Genomic DNA, 17,126 nt, shown 5'->3' with positions numbered 1-17,126 from the left:
GAGACAGAGATGACATATTATGGCAATGATACCCGCAGAGGGTTGACAAGACAAAGGACATGCTTCTCACACACTGCACAGCACCTGAGACCAGACCAAGGGCGTGGTCTCAGGATTAATAAGAACAGAGTGTAACTGTGTAACTCACACAGGATTTTGAAGGGCAACTGAGTATTTTCCCATCACATTATTGGCACTTGCTAAGCTATGAATCTGAATACTTCTACTACTGGGTGAAATGTGTTAATTATTGGTCAGTTCTGGGTGTTAATGTTGGAATTAACTCTAAAATTGGAAAACAATAAGCCAATAGATGTGCTATAGCTGCAATATGGCCTTGGTGTAACATAGCATGTTGCTCACTTCATGCTGACACAAAGCTTGTTATGCTCAGTGGATGCAGTGTGCAAACAGAAGCATCATGTTTCTGCTATGAACATTTGCTTTGGACAATGAACTATACTAAGCATGATCAACTGAAATAGAAAAAAAAATGCTGCGACTGTTTATTCTTTATACTTGTGTTATCGTGAGTTATGGGATTATAAAATGCTTATGTAGGTTCAATAATCCCCAAATAAATATGCATAATAGATTTTCTTTTGTAATGCTTTGTTGTGAATTAACTGTCAGCTTTACTGACAGTTGTCTTCTTAGCCTATCACCTGTTAACAATGGAAATACAAATGGATACGTGAACAACTCTAAGAGGGAAAAAAGAAGGAAATCAAAGCTTTTTTTGTTGTTGTGGCTGCAAAAAACAGTTATCATAAAAGAACACTTTAGCTTGGCAAAAATGTCTTTTTCTTCAACACCAAAATAAAACAGGTTTATTGTTACATTAAATACAGTACGTTTAGCAAGAACTAATGTTGTTTTGCTGCTGTTTATCCTTTATTCTGAGACAAAAGCAGATTTCAGTTGCTGAGTATTTTGTTGTGTTTTGTCTTCTCTAAGTAGTTTGACGATCATAATCTTGCTACATTTGCATCGAGAATCTAGTTAAAGGAAAGAAACCTCTCTCTTTCTCTCCTTTCTCGAAGGGATCATGATGTGTAGTAGCCTCTGTATGCTGAATTTATATCCCTGTTGATGAAAAGAGCTTTCCTTCAGCTGTTAAATCCTTTGTTTGAGCATCAGATGATGTATGTATTCAGAAACATAACTTTATAGTCGTCATAAATTATTGATTGCAAAAAGATCACACATATTGATCATACGACAGGAAAGGAATTTTCAGTGGGTATGTAAGAACATGTTTTTATTTTCATGTTTAATTCTAAAACAGTCCCTCTCATAAATAGCAAAATACGGACACATTGGAAAAAAAAATACACTGAGCAATCGTGTTACACATAAAATAAAATGTTTTCTCACTTTGCACAAAATACCGACTGATATAACATAGTGGGGCAGATTTTTGGGACACACTGTAATCAAAACATAACATCATCCTTGTTCCCAACTATAATATTTGATGTTTTCTTTCAGGAACTAGGAGAAAGTATGCTGACACCAACGTCTTCACACTGACTGCCTCAAAAAAAAAAAAAAAACTTCAACTACCTACAATGATCACACAATCCCGTCTTGTCCCAGGCAAACAAACCCAGGCTCTCCATTTCCCAGAACTGATTTCTGCAGATGTGTTCCAAAAAGATGAAATGGATCTGATGCAGCACAGAGGAGCACAGAGAGTTTGTCTGAGGTGTGTGCATAAAGAGGGAAGCACCATCTCTCACACTCTTCTGGTTTTTTTGTCCTCTCCCTCTCTCATGTTTTGTATGCGCACACATATGCAAATTTGCAGAATACAGTACACGTACGAACCCAATTCTACTGACAAACGTGCACCCACAGACGTCGTACCTTTAGCTGCGAGTGGATGTTACAAGCAAACATTTACAACATATATATAAAAATCCCAACTGCGTGGACTGTCATTGGGCAGCACTTTTAACGGATGGCTGTGTTTCCCTCTGGGGTTGTTGCTCTACTGGTGCCTCATCTGTTTCAGGAGGGTCCTGCTGTTCCGGGTTGCAGCAGCACACAAAAAAGGTCTTGTGAAGTTCCTCCACCAACTCTTTCTCTCCATCCTCCAGCTCCGCATCCTCCTGCATTTCCCACCTGGAAAGTATCAAGACAAATGAGTCATTTTAACATCAACAGAACATTTGTCGCTCAGGGTTAAATTAAAATATACTCAACAGAAACTCCTGTATGCATCCTCAACTATATGTCAAGTTGATGTATGAGGATCGTGGCAACATACAAATCAGTACACCAACAAATTGCAGCAAAGTGTCTTGTTTTAATCTCTTGCCAAGAGAAGAATGGACCCCAGTGGTAGTTGTTTGGCTTGATTTCAACTGAGTACATACCATTGAACACACATATGCTGCACTATGTACCACACAAAAGCCTCCTTTTGTTTTTCATACAGTGTGGGTCACTGCCATTTTGCACTCATGTAAATATGCACTTTTACTATTTCCCAGGTGTCTTACACACACATAAAAAAATCTGCTCTTGAACACAATAAAAGTAAAATTAAGCAGAATAGACACTTTTGCTTCTCAAACACTGGATCTCTCTTCCATCCCACTGTGTTAAAACCGTCCCTGTTTAGGTGACAGATTATTTTTATGGTAGAAATTGCTCCGCATACTGTATCATGTGGCTGCTCCATCTTGTTTAATCGCCGCTGCACTTATGTCTCTCCATCACATTTTCTAATTCTTCAAGCCACAGACTAGATGGAGGGCTTCAATATGAAGACATCAAGGGAAGTCACGTTGTAATTCACTCTCAGTATTTCAATTGAATCCCTTGACGAGTGACTGTGGTCAATCAAATCCATATGGAGAGCTGGCTAAAGGCTGCCTTTGAGCTGCCGCACCACACTCCCTCCAAAGAAGAATTATATCTGTCTGACTGCAAATGATTGCATTTTCATTGCAATCTCTGCGTCTCCTTTTATCCTGCCCTCCCCTCCCCTCCGATTTCTCACTGTATCTTCAAACACACACCATATAGTTGTGCTTTGAGCATGTGTGCGAGGCGTACATGTGTGCGAGGAGGAAGACACCAAGTGCAGCACGCACGTGTTTCATGCATACTAAGAAGTGCACCTCTCCACGCACTTTGATGAAGTCTCAACTTCTGTGTATGGTGTGTATTTCAACGAAGGTCTTTCTCCATTTCTCAAACACTATCAGTGTAGTAATTACTTTCTATAAGAGGCGGATCTGTTTATGTATATACGCTGTGACAGGGAGGCACATGCACAACTTTTGTCACAAGTTTCTCTGGGTAATTTAGTCTATCTCTCGACATCCTTCAAAAAGTAAGTGGACTGTCTCTAATGAAAGGTAGAGAACAAAGAAGAAAGTCATAGTGTATGGCAACAATAGGCACACAAGTTATTCTCGTTTTATCAATGGCTAGAGGAGGGAAACAGATTTTTCTGTCTGCTTGTTTTTTTCTTAGCCCTCTTGAAGTTTTATAGCACATAGATTTTGAAATGTTCATCATTGGCAGGCAATGCCAAAGTGTATATATATATATATATATATATATATATATATATATATATATATATATATATATATATATATATATATATATATATATTGCTGTGTGCAAATCATCGCACCATCCTTCATGATGATCTGATGCAGCTATCAGCACTGACAAATAAAAACAAACACTCGATGGTGAGCTCCTAGCTATCCTATGGCTGTTTATTGAAGACCTTCAGTTATAAATGTATTAACAACCTCCTTCAATGACTACCCGTCTGTCAACATGATAGAAAACAAATGACTCTCATATTAGAGGGTATGCTAGATGCAGATTCACGTTACAGAACGGTGTGATCCAAGGATCACTCAAATGCCTCATCTTTATATGTATTGTCTCAAACTTCTCACAAGCCTAGTCTAAAATTGTACCCTTAAAATATGTTCTACCAAACAACTATTATGAGATACAAAATACTCAAACACAACAATAAAAATGTCATGCTGTGTGCAAAGCAAGAGCAGGAGGGGAGTGAGGAAGAATAGAAAACTGGCAGCCAATAAAGGAGGGAGCGAGAGAGGAAGGAAGACAGGAAGGTACGCTAAAGGTTTTTCAATGTTTAATTTTCAAATAGGATTAAGCAGAATGACATTTAGCTGAAGGTTACAGGCTCAGCATTGTCTTAGCAGATATTGATATGCAGGAGGCGCCCTGCTTGTCACTGGGACAAACACTGTTGATGAATGAGAAGCCTTTCCCCAGGAAGGTGTTAAGTGCAAATTTGAAATGAGAGAAAGGCAGAGGTAGAGAGAGAAGGGGGGTGGAGGTGGGGGGGAAGCTACATACACACACACAGATTGAATTACCACGATAGTTGCCATGTAAACTGTCACTAGATAATGTTGCCAAAAGTGTAAATTGTTCTGTAAAGTATTGCTTGCATATTCGTTGAGGCTGGTTGGTCTTGTGCTGAAAATGAGATAAAGAAATACACAAGGTGCTTTGCAGTGTGTATCTAATTTCAACAACTACAACACAACAATGCTTCTTAGAAATGCATAAGTAGGCTAAAGTTGACAGTAACTTCACTGTATCCTCATTTCGGCAAGTTTTCCCCTGGAATTTACATCTTAATAAGGGGAGTCTTACCCTTTAATTCTTATGGGCTCTGCTCATTTCTCATGCATTAATACTGGAGCTGCTGACTTGGCTCTTCCTCTGAATACAGAATAGGACACACATATTAAGACTCATATATTTACAGGATTGATGCCACGGCAGATTGTCTCAGAGTGAGATGAAAAGGCTGGCTCAGATATATTTCAATGTGAACATCAATGTAAGCTGTCCTAATCATGGGATGATGCAGGCGCAAGACAGAAAGCATCTATCCTGATTTTCAGCTGATAATGAGTAGTGATGTTCAACAAATTAAGAGAGCATAAGCCTTGCTCAGAGATCATCAGACAATCAACTTACTAACTAAATCTTACTGAAAACAACACAGCTGAAACTTTGATGTTGGACTTGAGGAATATTCTTGTCTCCTCGAGAGGTAAACACTGGCTGAGAAGGGGGAAAAAAATCACCATGGAGAGAGGATAAGAAAAAAAGTGAGCAAGAAAGAACAAAATAAAACAGGCAGAGGTACAAGTACAGACTGTGTGAAAGAAAGTGAGTGAGCAAAAAGACAGAGTGCCTGAAAGATCACGAGAGACAGTGGCCAGTGGTTTGTTCTGCAGCTGTCAGCGGGCTGAGTGGTTTCTCTCAGCGTGGTGGGTGTTTGTGCTGCACGGGGTGCCCTGCCTGCTCTGCCACTGGGACCTCTGTTTGTTTAAAAGGCTTGCCTGTCAAACAGAGAGCGCCACCGACAGCCAGACACTCTGCTAAATGACTCTGACAGCAGCCCTAATCAGAGGCTTTGCACATTGCAGCAGGGCCTGGAGGATCCATCATAACCCAAGCCTAAATATTTAAAGTGCTAAACTTTCCAAAGGTCAGGCCTTTCCATGCATGCCAGGGCGACATGTGTCAGAGAAGTAGGGAGAGAGGCACTGAACAAGAAAGAGACCAGAGACAAGAGAGAGAGGGAGAGAGGGAGCAGTTAAATGCCCTCCAGTTTCAGACTTTTGGAGTCAGGTTGTTCTCACATTTTCACACATCTAAGTATCAGGACCAGGTATTAGCATGAAGGTTGATTTTAACAAGACTTTTTATATGAAAATGAACCTTTCTTAAGTGTCTACAAAAATCATTAATGATGAGGTCTCAACAACTTTTGGAGATCAATAGAAATCTGGCTTCTAGACAACCATAGGCGAGAGAATCTGTTTAATGTTTTCCGTGACTACCTGACCAGAAGAAATGCAAGCAGCTAGCAGTGAGGTCAGTAAATGCATGAACAGCATCTTATGGAAGGATGAGTGCAGTAATCGAGGGATTATATTCTGCATTCGTCTGAAGTCTGAATCTAAAGATTTCTTCTCAGCATTGCAAGACAGATCCAAGGATTGGATCCATTGCTACCTAACATGTCACAAGATTTATTTTATGCTCTGTACAGTGCTGTACACTGAAAATTAGAGTTCATTAGAACAGAGCATTTTAGAGGAGACCACACACAGTAATGAATGTTGTGCATAACAACTAATTCAGCCGGGGTAACTGATAAGTTCACAATATAGGGCACAGGAGTGGGGTGGCGGGTGGGGTCATTTCTTTGACTCGATTTCCATTGAGAAGCAAACATCCAATTCAATTTAGATATGTGCCTGTGCTAGGCCAAAAGCCAGAGGGAGATTGTAACTGACAGCCATTGGACAGCTGGCTGGATTTGAATATTGACAAGACAGAGACTTGACAGAAGGGATTATGCTCTACCTTCTGACTTACTAGCTGCTACACTGATCCATTCTATTGTCAGATCAACTCAGTGTCAGATCTACAGTATGTCCGTGCAGTGCGGTGATGCCACTCAGCATTAGACCATACCTGAAATCCATCTTAATATAAACTGATGTCCACTCAAAAACTACAAGACATTCGCTAAAGCAACAAGGACAAAAATATGCAGTATCAAAGCAAATATATTTCAAAGTAAACATGGGGTTGTAGCTTTGTCCTGTACTGACATAAATGTAGACGACACAGTGTATGCATCATAATACTCCTTTACCTTATCTATGCCCTCACTGATTTTTTGAGTGCTTTCTAATCTTGTGGAGACATTTGGATTTATCATATTTGCATGAATTTTTGTCTGTTGTACTCTACAGCAATATGTTCTCAGAGTGTGTGTATTGATATTTATACGTTTACATGCAGGTCAAAAACACAGTCTAACCCATGTCAAACCAGCCTCATCTCCCACCCAGCGCACACCCTCCCATCTCGAGGGCAGCCGGGAGCAGGCGAGTCTTAGAGCGCCTGATCAAAGGGCCCCGGACAGATCTGTGAAGGCCCTTTGAAAGGACATCCACAGTTACACAAGTTGACATGCTTTTTCTTGCTCAAGCACGAACACACACCCAGGCTGAGCTCAGAGCATTCACACACACACACACACGCACACACACATACAGAAGCTTGCGCAAACACAAAACTTCAAACATGCCATGGTCTACAACTGCAAATCTAAGGACAGCACATCAGTGGGCACAAAGGACCTTTTCCTACAAAAACACATAAAAACATCCAAATGGAGGTGGAGGGAGCAGGATCAAGAGGGAGAGAACTGGAGATGTAATGCTCTGACATCTCTACTGATGACTTCTGAAAGCTCTGGGCCAATGATATATAATTAATGATGTATAAATGTTGCCGATTGATATGGGTATAACCTGACACTCCTTGAATTCTGCAATACATGTATGGTAGACAGCACAAACACTCAGAGGTAAAAACCTTTCACTTTATGTATACGACCCGTCGCTAAAAAAATAGAGGACAACAGAGGTCAAATTTTAAAAGGAAAATGGATACAGCAGCCTCCCACATAATAAATAAATGAGTTTGTATCCAGACCATAATCTAATTCTAAACCAAACCAAGCAGTGTCGATGACTGTATCTAACCTAAAGTAGCCAGTAAAATGTAGTGTTGTAGTGTTACCCCTTAACCTAAACATAACCCTGTTTACCTCCTAAGCAGGTTTTTAAATGTCCGACCGCAGCTTCACACTGAAGGAACAGATGAGTATCAATATTTGACAAAATCAGCTAAAATATGACAAACAAAAAAAATGATATCAACTTCTCTCATGGGTTGTTCTTTCTTTGTTTTAAAATGTAATTGCATCTATCACTGACATTTACTTATTTTGTTTAGTGCTATAAGTGGGTATTATTGTGACATCTGCTGCAGCACTAATGTAAAGATATGAAAACAATGTTAATGCAAAAATAAATCTGAGGTTTATGGTTGCATTACTGAAAAGTGTTTTGTGGGCCAACTTTAACAGTCGCCACATGCGACTACATATTTCAAATCTTTTCGCATGTCTTCCTGTAGCTCCTAACTATTCTCACCAGTCATCCGGGGGAAAGTTTGTGTAAATTTGCAGTGGCTTAATTACTGAATAATTTAGAGCATGCTCTAAATTAATGTAGACATTTCCATATTAATGTGTTTGCTCACCGATTCCACATTTATTTGTACTGTGGACAGGAGGGTAGCAATTATCACAGCATATCATAGCAGTTGTTCTGGTATTTCAGACATCATTAGTCTGCTTGTCCACCACAGTGTGACTGTGAGTACTAGTCTACAGGATGCACTTTGGTACATTTCTCAAACAGGCTCGCTGTTCTTCTGTAGGACTGATCTATCAGATCTTGCTCAAGGAAAAGAAAAACAGGCGAGGGGTTTTGTTTGTGTTCGACAAGGTGAGGTCCAATTTAGAATCCTTGCTGCTTGTAAAAGTATTATTATATGCAGTAAAAATAAGGACTGTACAGCAAATAACCAAACACCTGCCAAGTCTACACAACTGTCTGCTGGTCAGTGTAGCCAGTATCTGACTGCTTCACACAGTCACTGAGTTCTGAATGTGTCCCAGGAGGCTGACAGCTCTTTGCTCCTCTTATCTTCCTTTCTGACCCCCCTCTTTCCCCTCCACCTTGCCTCTCCTTTTCTTTTCTTCCTCCTCATTCTCCAACTGTTTGGCTCTTGTTAGGAGCTTGGCTGAGCAGGCTGGCACCTTTCACTGAAACAGCACCCCAGAGGAAGTTGTGACACTGAGAAATGCAAGAATGTGTATGTGCTTGGGTGTCTGTGACCTCTCTTGCTCGAGCTACAGTAAATCATTACAGCGAAGCCCTTCGTTAAGAAATCCAACCACCGTGGCACCTTTCAGCTGTGTCCTTTTGTCTGACTGTCTGATACCGTCTCTCAAACTTCCACTACATGGGGCACAACAATTATCCTCAACAGAAACCAAAAAGCAACCCAAATAAATCTGTCTTTTGTTTTTTTCTATCTGATCAACCTTCAGGGGGTTACTCGTGTTCATGTTAGGATTAAAATGACACCTTTGTAAACAAATGAATTATGCCCTTTTATACGACAGCCTACTCTCACCTGCTCCTTAGTATCATGCTCTGCCTCTTTCCTATTCCCTCCTCCTGCATGTTTTGGCTGTAACAAGAAGAGCCCATGTTAGCTGGGCAGTCAGCGAGTCAATCATACCTGGCAGAGGAGCAGGTACCTGTTAACAGCTCCAATGTGTCTGCGGGTCTCTGGGATCAAAAATCTCAGCAGAGGCCATCTGTCTTCCCCCATGTGCCAAAGAGAGGGAGACGGATAGGGCAAGAGGAGGAGGGGTTTTCATAACAGGCAAAGTAACTACAGCATATTGAGACCCTTTCACACTAGATCAAAACCCAGAAAGACCCACTAACATCTGACTTTGATGCTGATGAACACTTGTCGCCAACTCGGCAACAAATTACATTAGTCTTCATTCAGAATGCACTCTACTCTTTACAGGCATTAATTATAGACTGTTGAGTCAGATTCCATAGACAGGCACAATCTATAATATAAGGTGATTACTACCACTAACAACCATCGCTGCAGTAGTTAACACTAACTTTTGGCCCTTTTCCAGCTCTTGAATCTATTGTGTTCATTAGAACAGATCCGTTCATCAAGATCTGTCCTGTATCAGTCTAGCAGTTGTCTACATCATCTACCTACCACCCCTGCCTTCCTCTGCAGTCCACTGCAGCACATGATCCACCTGTTCTCACCTCAACTTCTCTTTTACCTTGCAGTTACTTGAAGCTTTGGCTCTGTTGTCAAACCTTTGCTGCCACCAAATGATCTACACACCCCCAGCTCCCTTTGGAGAATAATTACTAAAGCCTCCCATAACACATAATCTGCCTCTGTGTCTTGTGTCTGTATTTGGGTCTGCTCCTTTAAACCTTGTCACCAAATGCATAAAATATAAGCCATGAATTAATGAACAAAGATGATTCAGATAAATAGTCAGTAGCTTTAGATTTTTTGCCCCCCTTCACACACAGAAGCGCAAATACTGAGAACAAGATATCTCCCCACTGAACAGCCTACAGAGGGGGAAAAAAGTTATTTGTTGTTATTTCACCTCAGTGTGCTACCAGGAAATATCCTATTATTTATTCAATACTTTCTCTTTGTGATTTGTGCATATATGAAGTGTAAAATCTACTAAGAAGCGCTGAGGGTTGAGAAACTGCAGCATGCTCTCTGACAAAGGCCTCGCTCTCACACACTGATCTGGCAAAACTTCTGTTCAAACCCAGTTATGTATAATTTCCATAGCCACTATGAATAAATTGCACATTTCAGCATATTCTACTTTTTTATGGTGTGTGTACCGGCTTAGTTGAGCAAGTTGTGAATATGCTTGATTTAATAGTGAGAGATTGATAAATGAAAAAAAGGTAGAAATGCTAGAAGATAGTAAAAAATAAAAGTAGCAGTAAGTATGTCAAGGCAAATACACATAATACGGTGAATGAATTAAATGCATTCACAGGATGACCTGAGACCTTGAGTACACCTGAAAGCTAAGAGACAATCAAACTGCATGCACAACCAGCAGGTGTAAATTCACAGCATTTTGAAGCAAGAATAAACCACTTTATACATAGGAATGCAAATGTACCTCTTACATCAATATGTACCTATATGATGCCAATATATATATGACAATATGTGACATTTTAACTGTCTAATGTGATCCAACCATGGGACCAATACAGACACAATGCTCCATGTCAGGTGGGATGTTGGGGATGGTGCCACTGGTTAAGGTAAGGTATTAAAAAACAGGGTAACTGGTTAGGTAACGACTATTTATTCCATTTTTGGCTACCATCACGACAAGTCCACGCCCCCCATGAACAGATGAGATGCTGTTGGAGAAAGACTGAATTATAAACCTCATTTTATGTTTTCCTGGTGATGAAATCCTAACAAAGTACTAAACAGCAATCTACAATCTATAATGAAAAGGTGAAAATCTTAATTGTGCTTAACCTTGAGTCAATAAACTAAAACTTTCAGGTACTTTGGGAAATGTGGTTCAGGTAGATCAAGTTTTTTTCTAAGTACTTTGATTGTGATGTCAGTTAATATAACATGTTTGCCTTTGTGTGAGGAGAAATTAGTGTCAGAAAACACCAGTTGGTGTGAAAATCCTCACTGAATACCATACTGTAAATACACCAGCAATATCAAGACTTAATTCATAATGACATTATTAGCAATGGGCTCCTGTGGATTTGCGGGGTCTGCAATGAACTGATTAGTCCATGCAGACATTGATCTCACCTTTCTATGTTGTGTGTGTGTGTTTGTCTTTGGCTGGGGGTGCTCTGTTATTGTCTATCAGATCAGGGCCTTGTTCTCTTACCATTTCAAACAGTTCATTTTCTACCATGCTAATGGCAGTTTTAGGGGGTTAAGGAGATAAATAAATCCTCGCTGTCACCTCATTTAAAATCAAATGCCACTTAATTATAGCTGTATGTGTTTTCAAACACTTTGCATAATTTATTGTTCTGCTCCATCCTAATCTCCAGATCCTTATCGTGCGTGCTCCATTTTACCCCCTCTGTCCTTATAATAAAATTATAATGCTCCCTCTCTCACTTTTCTTTCTCTTTCTTGCTGCCGACAGCAGTGTGAAAGAGATAAGGAAAGCGATGAAAAGAGGTTTTTAAGTTGTGCCTCACCTTGTAGGGATTTGATGCTGTAAAGGTCTATTGTCAGCTCGAGAGAGCATACATGCACAAACTCTCACACTCCTTCACACAGCCCTCTGGCAGTTTTGTATTTCTTACAAACAAAATACAAACATTGTCAAATTCTATGAAGAGAGCGGGGTAACATCACCATTCATTCACAATCTGGTTGTAGGCACACAGATCATAAAAAGCCAAAGAATACAAGCATGGCATGCAGATTAGTTTTTTTTTCTCTACCTTATCATGATATCAAGAACTTTCTTCTATTTTGCATATGTACTGTACAAGCCCCTTCTGCCATTTCTTTGTAGCACTAATGTGCCAGAAAGAGCTAAGCACATTAGTGGCATTAATGCTCAGGCACAATGAAGGTCATGAAGGGAAGTGAGGGGCACTAATATGCAGCTTTACTGGCTGAGGCTGCCATCATCAACGCTAAATGTCAGATCTCATCTGTCATTTTTTTTTCCACTTTTATCTCACTTTACTCTTCATCTCAAGCAATTTTGCTCACAACTTAGTGAGGCATCCTGGTGAGATAAAGACCATTAAAGCAATGAGTCAAGAATTTACATTATTAAATAAAATGTATTAAAGTCAGATAATGCTGTACTGTACTTGAAACAGGCAACAGGCAGAATTTTGACCTAAAGTAAGCGTGCGCAGTATACAAAGTTTGGCATGGCTATTTAATATGCATCCATACATTCTTGTATTGTACAGCTGCAGCTGCTGAAGGGGGTGGTACAAAGATTGTTCAGCAACACAGTGGATTAGGAAGCAGATGTAATACTTACAATCAGTGGATTTTGATTCATGGTCACTTTTTTTTTATTGCACAACTAAGTACAACATGTAAAGCTGTAGATTAAATAAGCAAATAGAAGCAACTTCTGAAATGTTTCAGAAGCCACTGATTAGGAATGCAAATGCATGCTACAGCTGCAGTGGTGTTTCATTAAGCTTTAACAAACTATAGGCTACATGCAACATTCCATAGAGCCTCTCGAAGGTGGGACTGCAACACATTTATTGTACCTCTCCCATTCGATGATACGGAAACACACAGTGCATCAGACGCTAACGTAATAGTACAACCCACACTGCCTTCTCTGTTGTTTGAACTTCACCAAAACTCACATCCAAAAGAGGTCTTCCTAACAGCATTACATCAATAGACTCTGTGTTAAATAGGCTCTAAAAGGGGTATTGTATTAAACTTAACAATAAATGTAGCACAAAGCTACACACAATACACAAAAAGGAACAATCAGCCTTATTAAGTTCCTTCCTTTAGTTACCTTGGCAAAGCAAATGCCTTTAGACACACAGTCTTCCCCAAAGGGTGTGAAATGGGAGCAAATGGTGTGTGCATCCCTAACAAAAAGTGTATGTGTGTGTTTTGTTCCACAGACTCAGAGGGTAACTAGGTAATGGATGGGAGGAGCATGCAGTTGTGCATCCTCTCCGTGGCCCTTCCATCCTGGGCTGGTCAATTGACCAGACAGGCTGGGGCTTAGTATATCACATAGATCCCATGGTTGGACAGCACAGCAGACAGATACAAGTCAATAGAAGAGGGCTGCTTTTGAATATTCACTCAAGTGTTCAGTGGCAGGCCGCATATTAATCAGCAAAAGTAGAGCTCAATCATTATTGCAGGTTTTTTTTTAAGATGTGAGAGAAGGGAATAAGCAGTCCGTAGAGTATATGTGTATGAGTGTGTCTTCAGTGAGATACTGTGCTGCTTAACTCACCCAGTGTCAGCAAGGTTGTTCTATCTCCAAATTCATTGCAAATAAACTAATATATGGTACAAACTTCAGACGGACACCACACTATATAATTACAATACGTAGATTGTTTAGCCTCAGAAAACCATCAATCATATACAGTAAAGCATTTCAAATGTATTCCCTACAGAGAAGCATAAAGATATTGCTATCGAGCTTTCAAAATGTCAGGGCAATGGAAACCCAGGCATTGTGCAATTACATAATGATTATTGCAAAAGTTTCTTCCCCTCACTCAGTGTGACTGTAATATGCAGTGGATGGCCATGGGGGTTCATTAGTGAGAACAGGCTGCTGTTGAAAAGCTCCAGTTTCACCTCTGATCCCGGCTAATGTGATTTGGACCTGAGATTGGTAGTGGAGAGATTAGATGCTAGCTCACCTCAGGGTGGGAACCAGAGAAGGAGACATACATCAATGTTGTTTGCTCTCAAAATCAAATGTCTTCTCACCTCTAATTTGCTCTGAAGCATCTGTAAAAAAGTGTCTAGGATGCGCTCGTAGTCTAATTTGTTTTTCTGGCGACTGAGAATCGGTGGGGCTGAGGTAATCTACTATGCTCTATTCTATAAGTGCATGATTTGGGCATTCATAACGAATCAATTGGTTTGTGGTGGGTAGAGTTCGAAAGCTGAGGATCAGCTACAGATGACAACTGCGTTAGTGTTTTCCCATTATTACCTCATGCCTTACCCCCATGGCCAGCATTGCCAGTCGTAATGTCAACCCACTCCTTCTTTCATTTCCTTTTCATTAAGCCTCCGCTTTCTCTGTCACCACTTAGCCTCCATGCTTACAACCCCTCCACCTTCATCCATAAACTCCTTGTTTCCCCCTCCACCTCCTCCATCATGTCTCTACCTCTTTCCTTTTCCTCTCTCTCATTAGGTCATAGTTGTGGTGATTTGTCAGAGTGGCTGTGTTGATTAATAGGCCCGGCGAAGCCCCTATATTTGGGGGCTGTCAGCAGGACTCCAGAATGCCAGGGCCGCCCTGCTGAGCTCCCTCACCACCCAGGTGGCCCCATTTGGGCTAAATGAGCTGTGAAGGGTCCCGGCTATGCCCGCCTGCCCCACACTAAGATGCTACGCACAAACACACACACACATGCAGGCAACGACACAAAAAAGGCACTAAACACATGCGGGTACGCACACACATCTGAGATGCAAGCACACACGCAGGCACACTCACGTACTCAACACCCTGGCTCACACTGCCACGCACCCCTGCGTTCCCACATGATTTGTCACACTCCATCAATAGACAATAAGTTACTGCCACTCTAGCCTGTCAATGGGCCCTGTCTTCAGCAGACCCCTCTATGCTGTCTCCCAGCCTGCAGTGGGTGGGGGTAGGGTGAAAAGGGGAGAAAGTGGTGGACATAGTGGTTGAGTATCAAAAAGGAAGGGAGTAAAAAGACAGTGAAAAGAGTATGAGGGGAAGAAATAATGCATGCTTGCAAAAGAAAGAAAATGAACACAACATATTAGACAAATTGCTTTGCTATGCATCCCACATCACAGTGGAGGGCTTATAAAGCTTGTCTTGACGCACAGTCAAGTCGCCAGGTTCAAGTAAATCGGTGTCTGAGCCTGTATGTGTTTCCGTGCGTGTGTGTGGAGTAACATGGTTCAGCTGCTCCAAGCCAATTGCCTGGCCTTGGAGTCAGAGAGGATGTGTGCATGAATGTGTGTGAATGTGAACGCCCCTCTTTGCAAGATTATTTTTGTTCCCCCTAAAGTAGGAGGGGGGGACCTTGGTGAATGAGATCATCCTGCCATATTTGCAAGAACACACACACACACACACTTTCCACAAATGCACAAGCACACACGCCTCCTCAATGATTCAATCAGATGATGGCCATTGGATGGGAAACTGTGAAGGTCAAAAAAGTCTGAACAGTCACATCCACCACTGCAGGCTACTGCCACTGTCTCAACTCCTACACTATCATTACGGCTGGCCGGCTCGCTCTCATTATCAACTTACTTCATCAAATACACTTCATTATCAGCTTGTCCTTAACAGACAGATGGGATGGACCCTCCAGCAAATGACAGAGTAACTGGTATAAAGTGATTCCTTTTAAAGACTATTCAATAAACGGGTCATAACACATATAGTCCTCTGCTATTAGTTTATCTGTGATTTACACTTGATTGGACATCTGGAGGAAGAAAAAAAAGTGGTATGTTTCTTCAGAAAATACTGTTTAATTGTACCAATAGCTATGCATTATAATTACATCTGAAGTGATTATAGTCATTATGAAGTCGTTATTTCTGAGACTGCTGAACATATGAAAGGCGGATGGATACACTGGCTGAATAGACAGCTGTTACTGAAGATGTAAGTAACAGACAGCCCTATCATGCTGGCAATATGGACGACCATGAAATTAAGACTCAACGTATAGTAATTACAATGACAATGAGCTTTGTTCGAAGTGTCAAGTATCAATCTAACACTTGCCAGGCAGCTTTCATATCATAGCTAATAGGCAGTTGGTGAGCCAGGCCGCTGCCAACCACTGAACCAAGCTATTCATAAAGCTGGCCCTTGTCATTGTGCTTAGCAGTTGATGTAACAGTAACACACCCATCAGCTACATGTGCCCCCATGCAAATGAGTGCATTAGAGCGGACCTCAGAGAGCGGAGTGTGGCCAATAAATTCAGCCAGGGTGAGAAATGTAGCCTCTACCATGCGTGTCCAACCCCATCTATTTAACCTAATTACACACACCATACCAGGTAATAAAAGTCTGCATGCCATCAATTCTGACATCTCATCCAGGGTACGGCAAGGAATGTCTATTAGGATCCATAAATCCTCAGGATAGTGATCTTCTTTAGGTGCTCAGTGTGTGAAAAAGGCGTCTCTGTGGGCGGCTGTGTCCCACGCCTCAGTGTTTGTGTGTGAGAGACAGTTAGGTCAACAGCAAGTGTGTGTTTTTAACTATATCTGCTGGTACTGTATCGGAGCACACGAGCAAAGCACAGAGTCTTGTTCCAGCTGAGTTGTAAGTCAGCTTCATGCTGGAGGTGCTGCACAAAGGCATGAACTCTTCATTGGAGTTCAACCATCCCTGGTTCCCTATATTGGCTCTAATCCAAATTAAGAAGACAAAACAACAAAAAGCTGATTCAGACAGTAGTAAAACAAGAGAGCAGTCCTAGTTTTGGCTGACTGCTGCTCCTATCCAGGTGTTTCATGTTGCTCGCTGACTGGCCCGTCACGCCTGAGGCCAGGCGGAACATGGCTGCAGGTACTTTCACTTTCTAATGTCACGCCTTATGTTTAAGAAAACACTGCAAAGTTGCAGAATGGATGCAGTCAGTGTTTTAGCCACAGATGGCTGGATAAATGGATGTGGTCACAGGAGATTCACTTGTGCTCTTTTTACCTTTGTCTGCTGCACACCTGAGTATATACCTGACCCCCATCTGTGGATGGAAATCCGTGAAAGAGAGGATGAGGGGAGTGAAAAACAAATAGCTAAGAGGTGAGGAATCCTATTCTTGGAAGATGGTGCCATAAAATATTTAAACTTTCCCTTCTGATCAATTAGT

The 17,126-nt window shown here is 41.1% G+C and overlaps 1 protein-coding gene across 9 annotated transcripts in view; it reads right to left on the bottom strand.

The window, feature by feature from the left end:
- Positions 1-1,319: 1,319 nt before the first annotated feature.
- kiaa0825 (KIAA0825 ortholog) overlaps positions 1,320-17,126 on the bottom strand; it is a 98,497-nt gene continuing 82,690 nt past the window's right edge. For 3 of the 9 annotated variants that reach the window (XM_028413377.1, XM_028413379.1, XM_028413378.1), the window contains one exon: positions 1,320-2,127. In XM_028413377.1, coding sequence (XP_028269178.1) covers positions 1,941-2,127 — 187 coding nt within the window. In that variant the 3' untranslated portion in view covers positions 1,320-1,940. Of the gene's footprint in view, positions 2,128-14,743; positions 14,889-17,126 lie in introns of all 9 variants that reach the window. The other 6 variants (XM_028413381.1, XM_028413382.1, XM_028413383.1 and 3 more) reach the window with 4 other exon arrangements.

The sequence above is a fragment of the Parambassis ranga genome, chromosome 9 (assembly GCF_900634625.1).
Source record: "Parambassis ranga chromosome 9, fParRan2.1, whole genome shotgun sequence".
NCBI lineage: Eukaryota > Metazoa > Chordata > Actinopteri > Ambassidae > Parambassis > Parambassis ranga.
The sequence above is the reverse complement of the archived record's forward strand: the minus strand, read 5'-3'. Positions and strand labels throughout refer to the sequence as shown.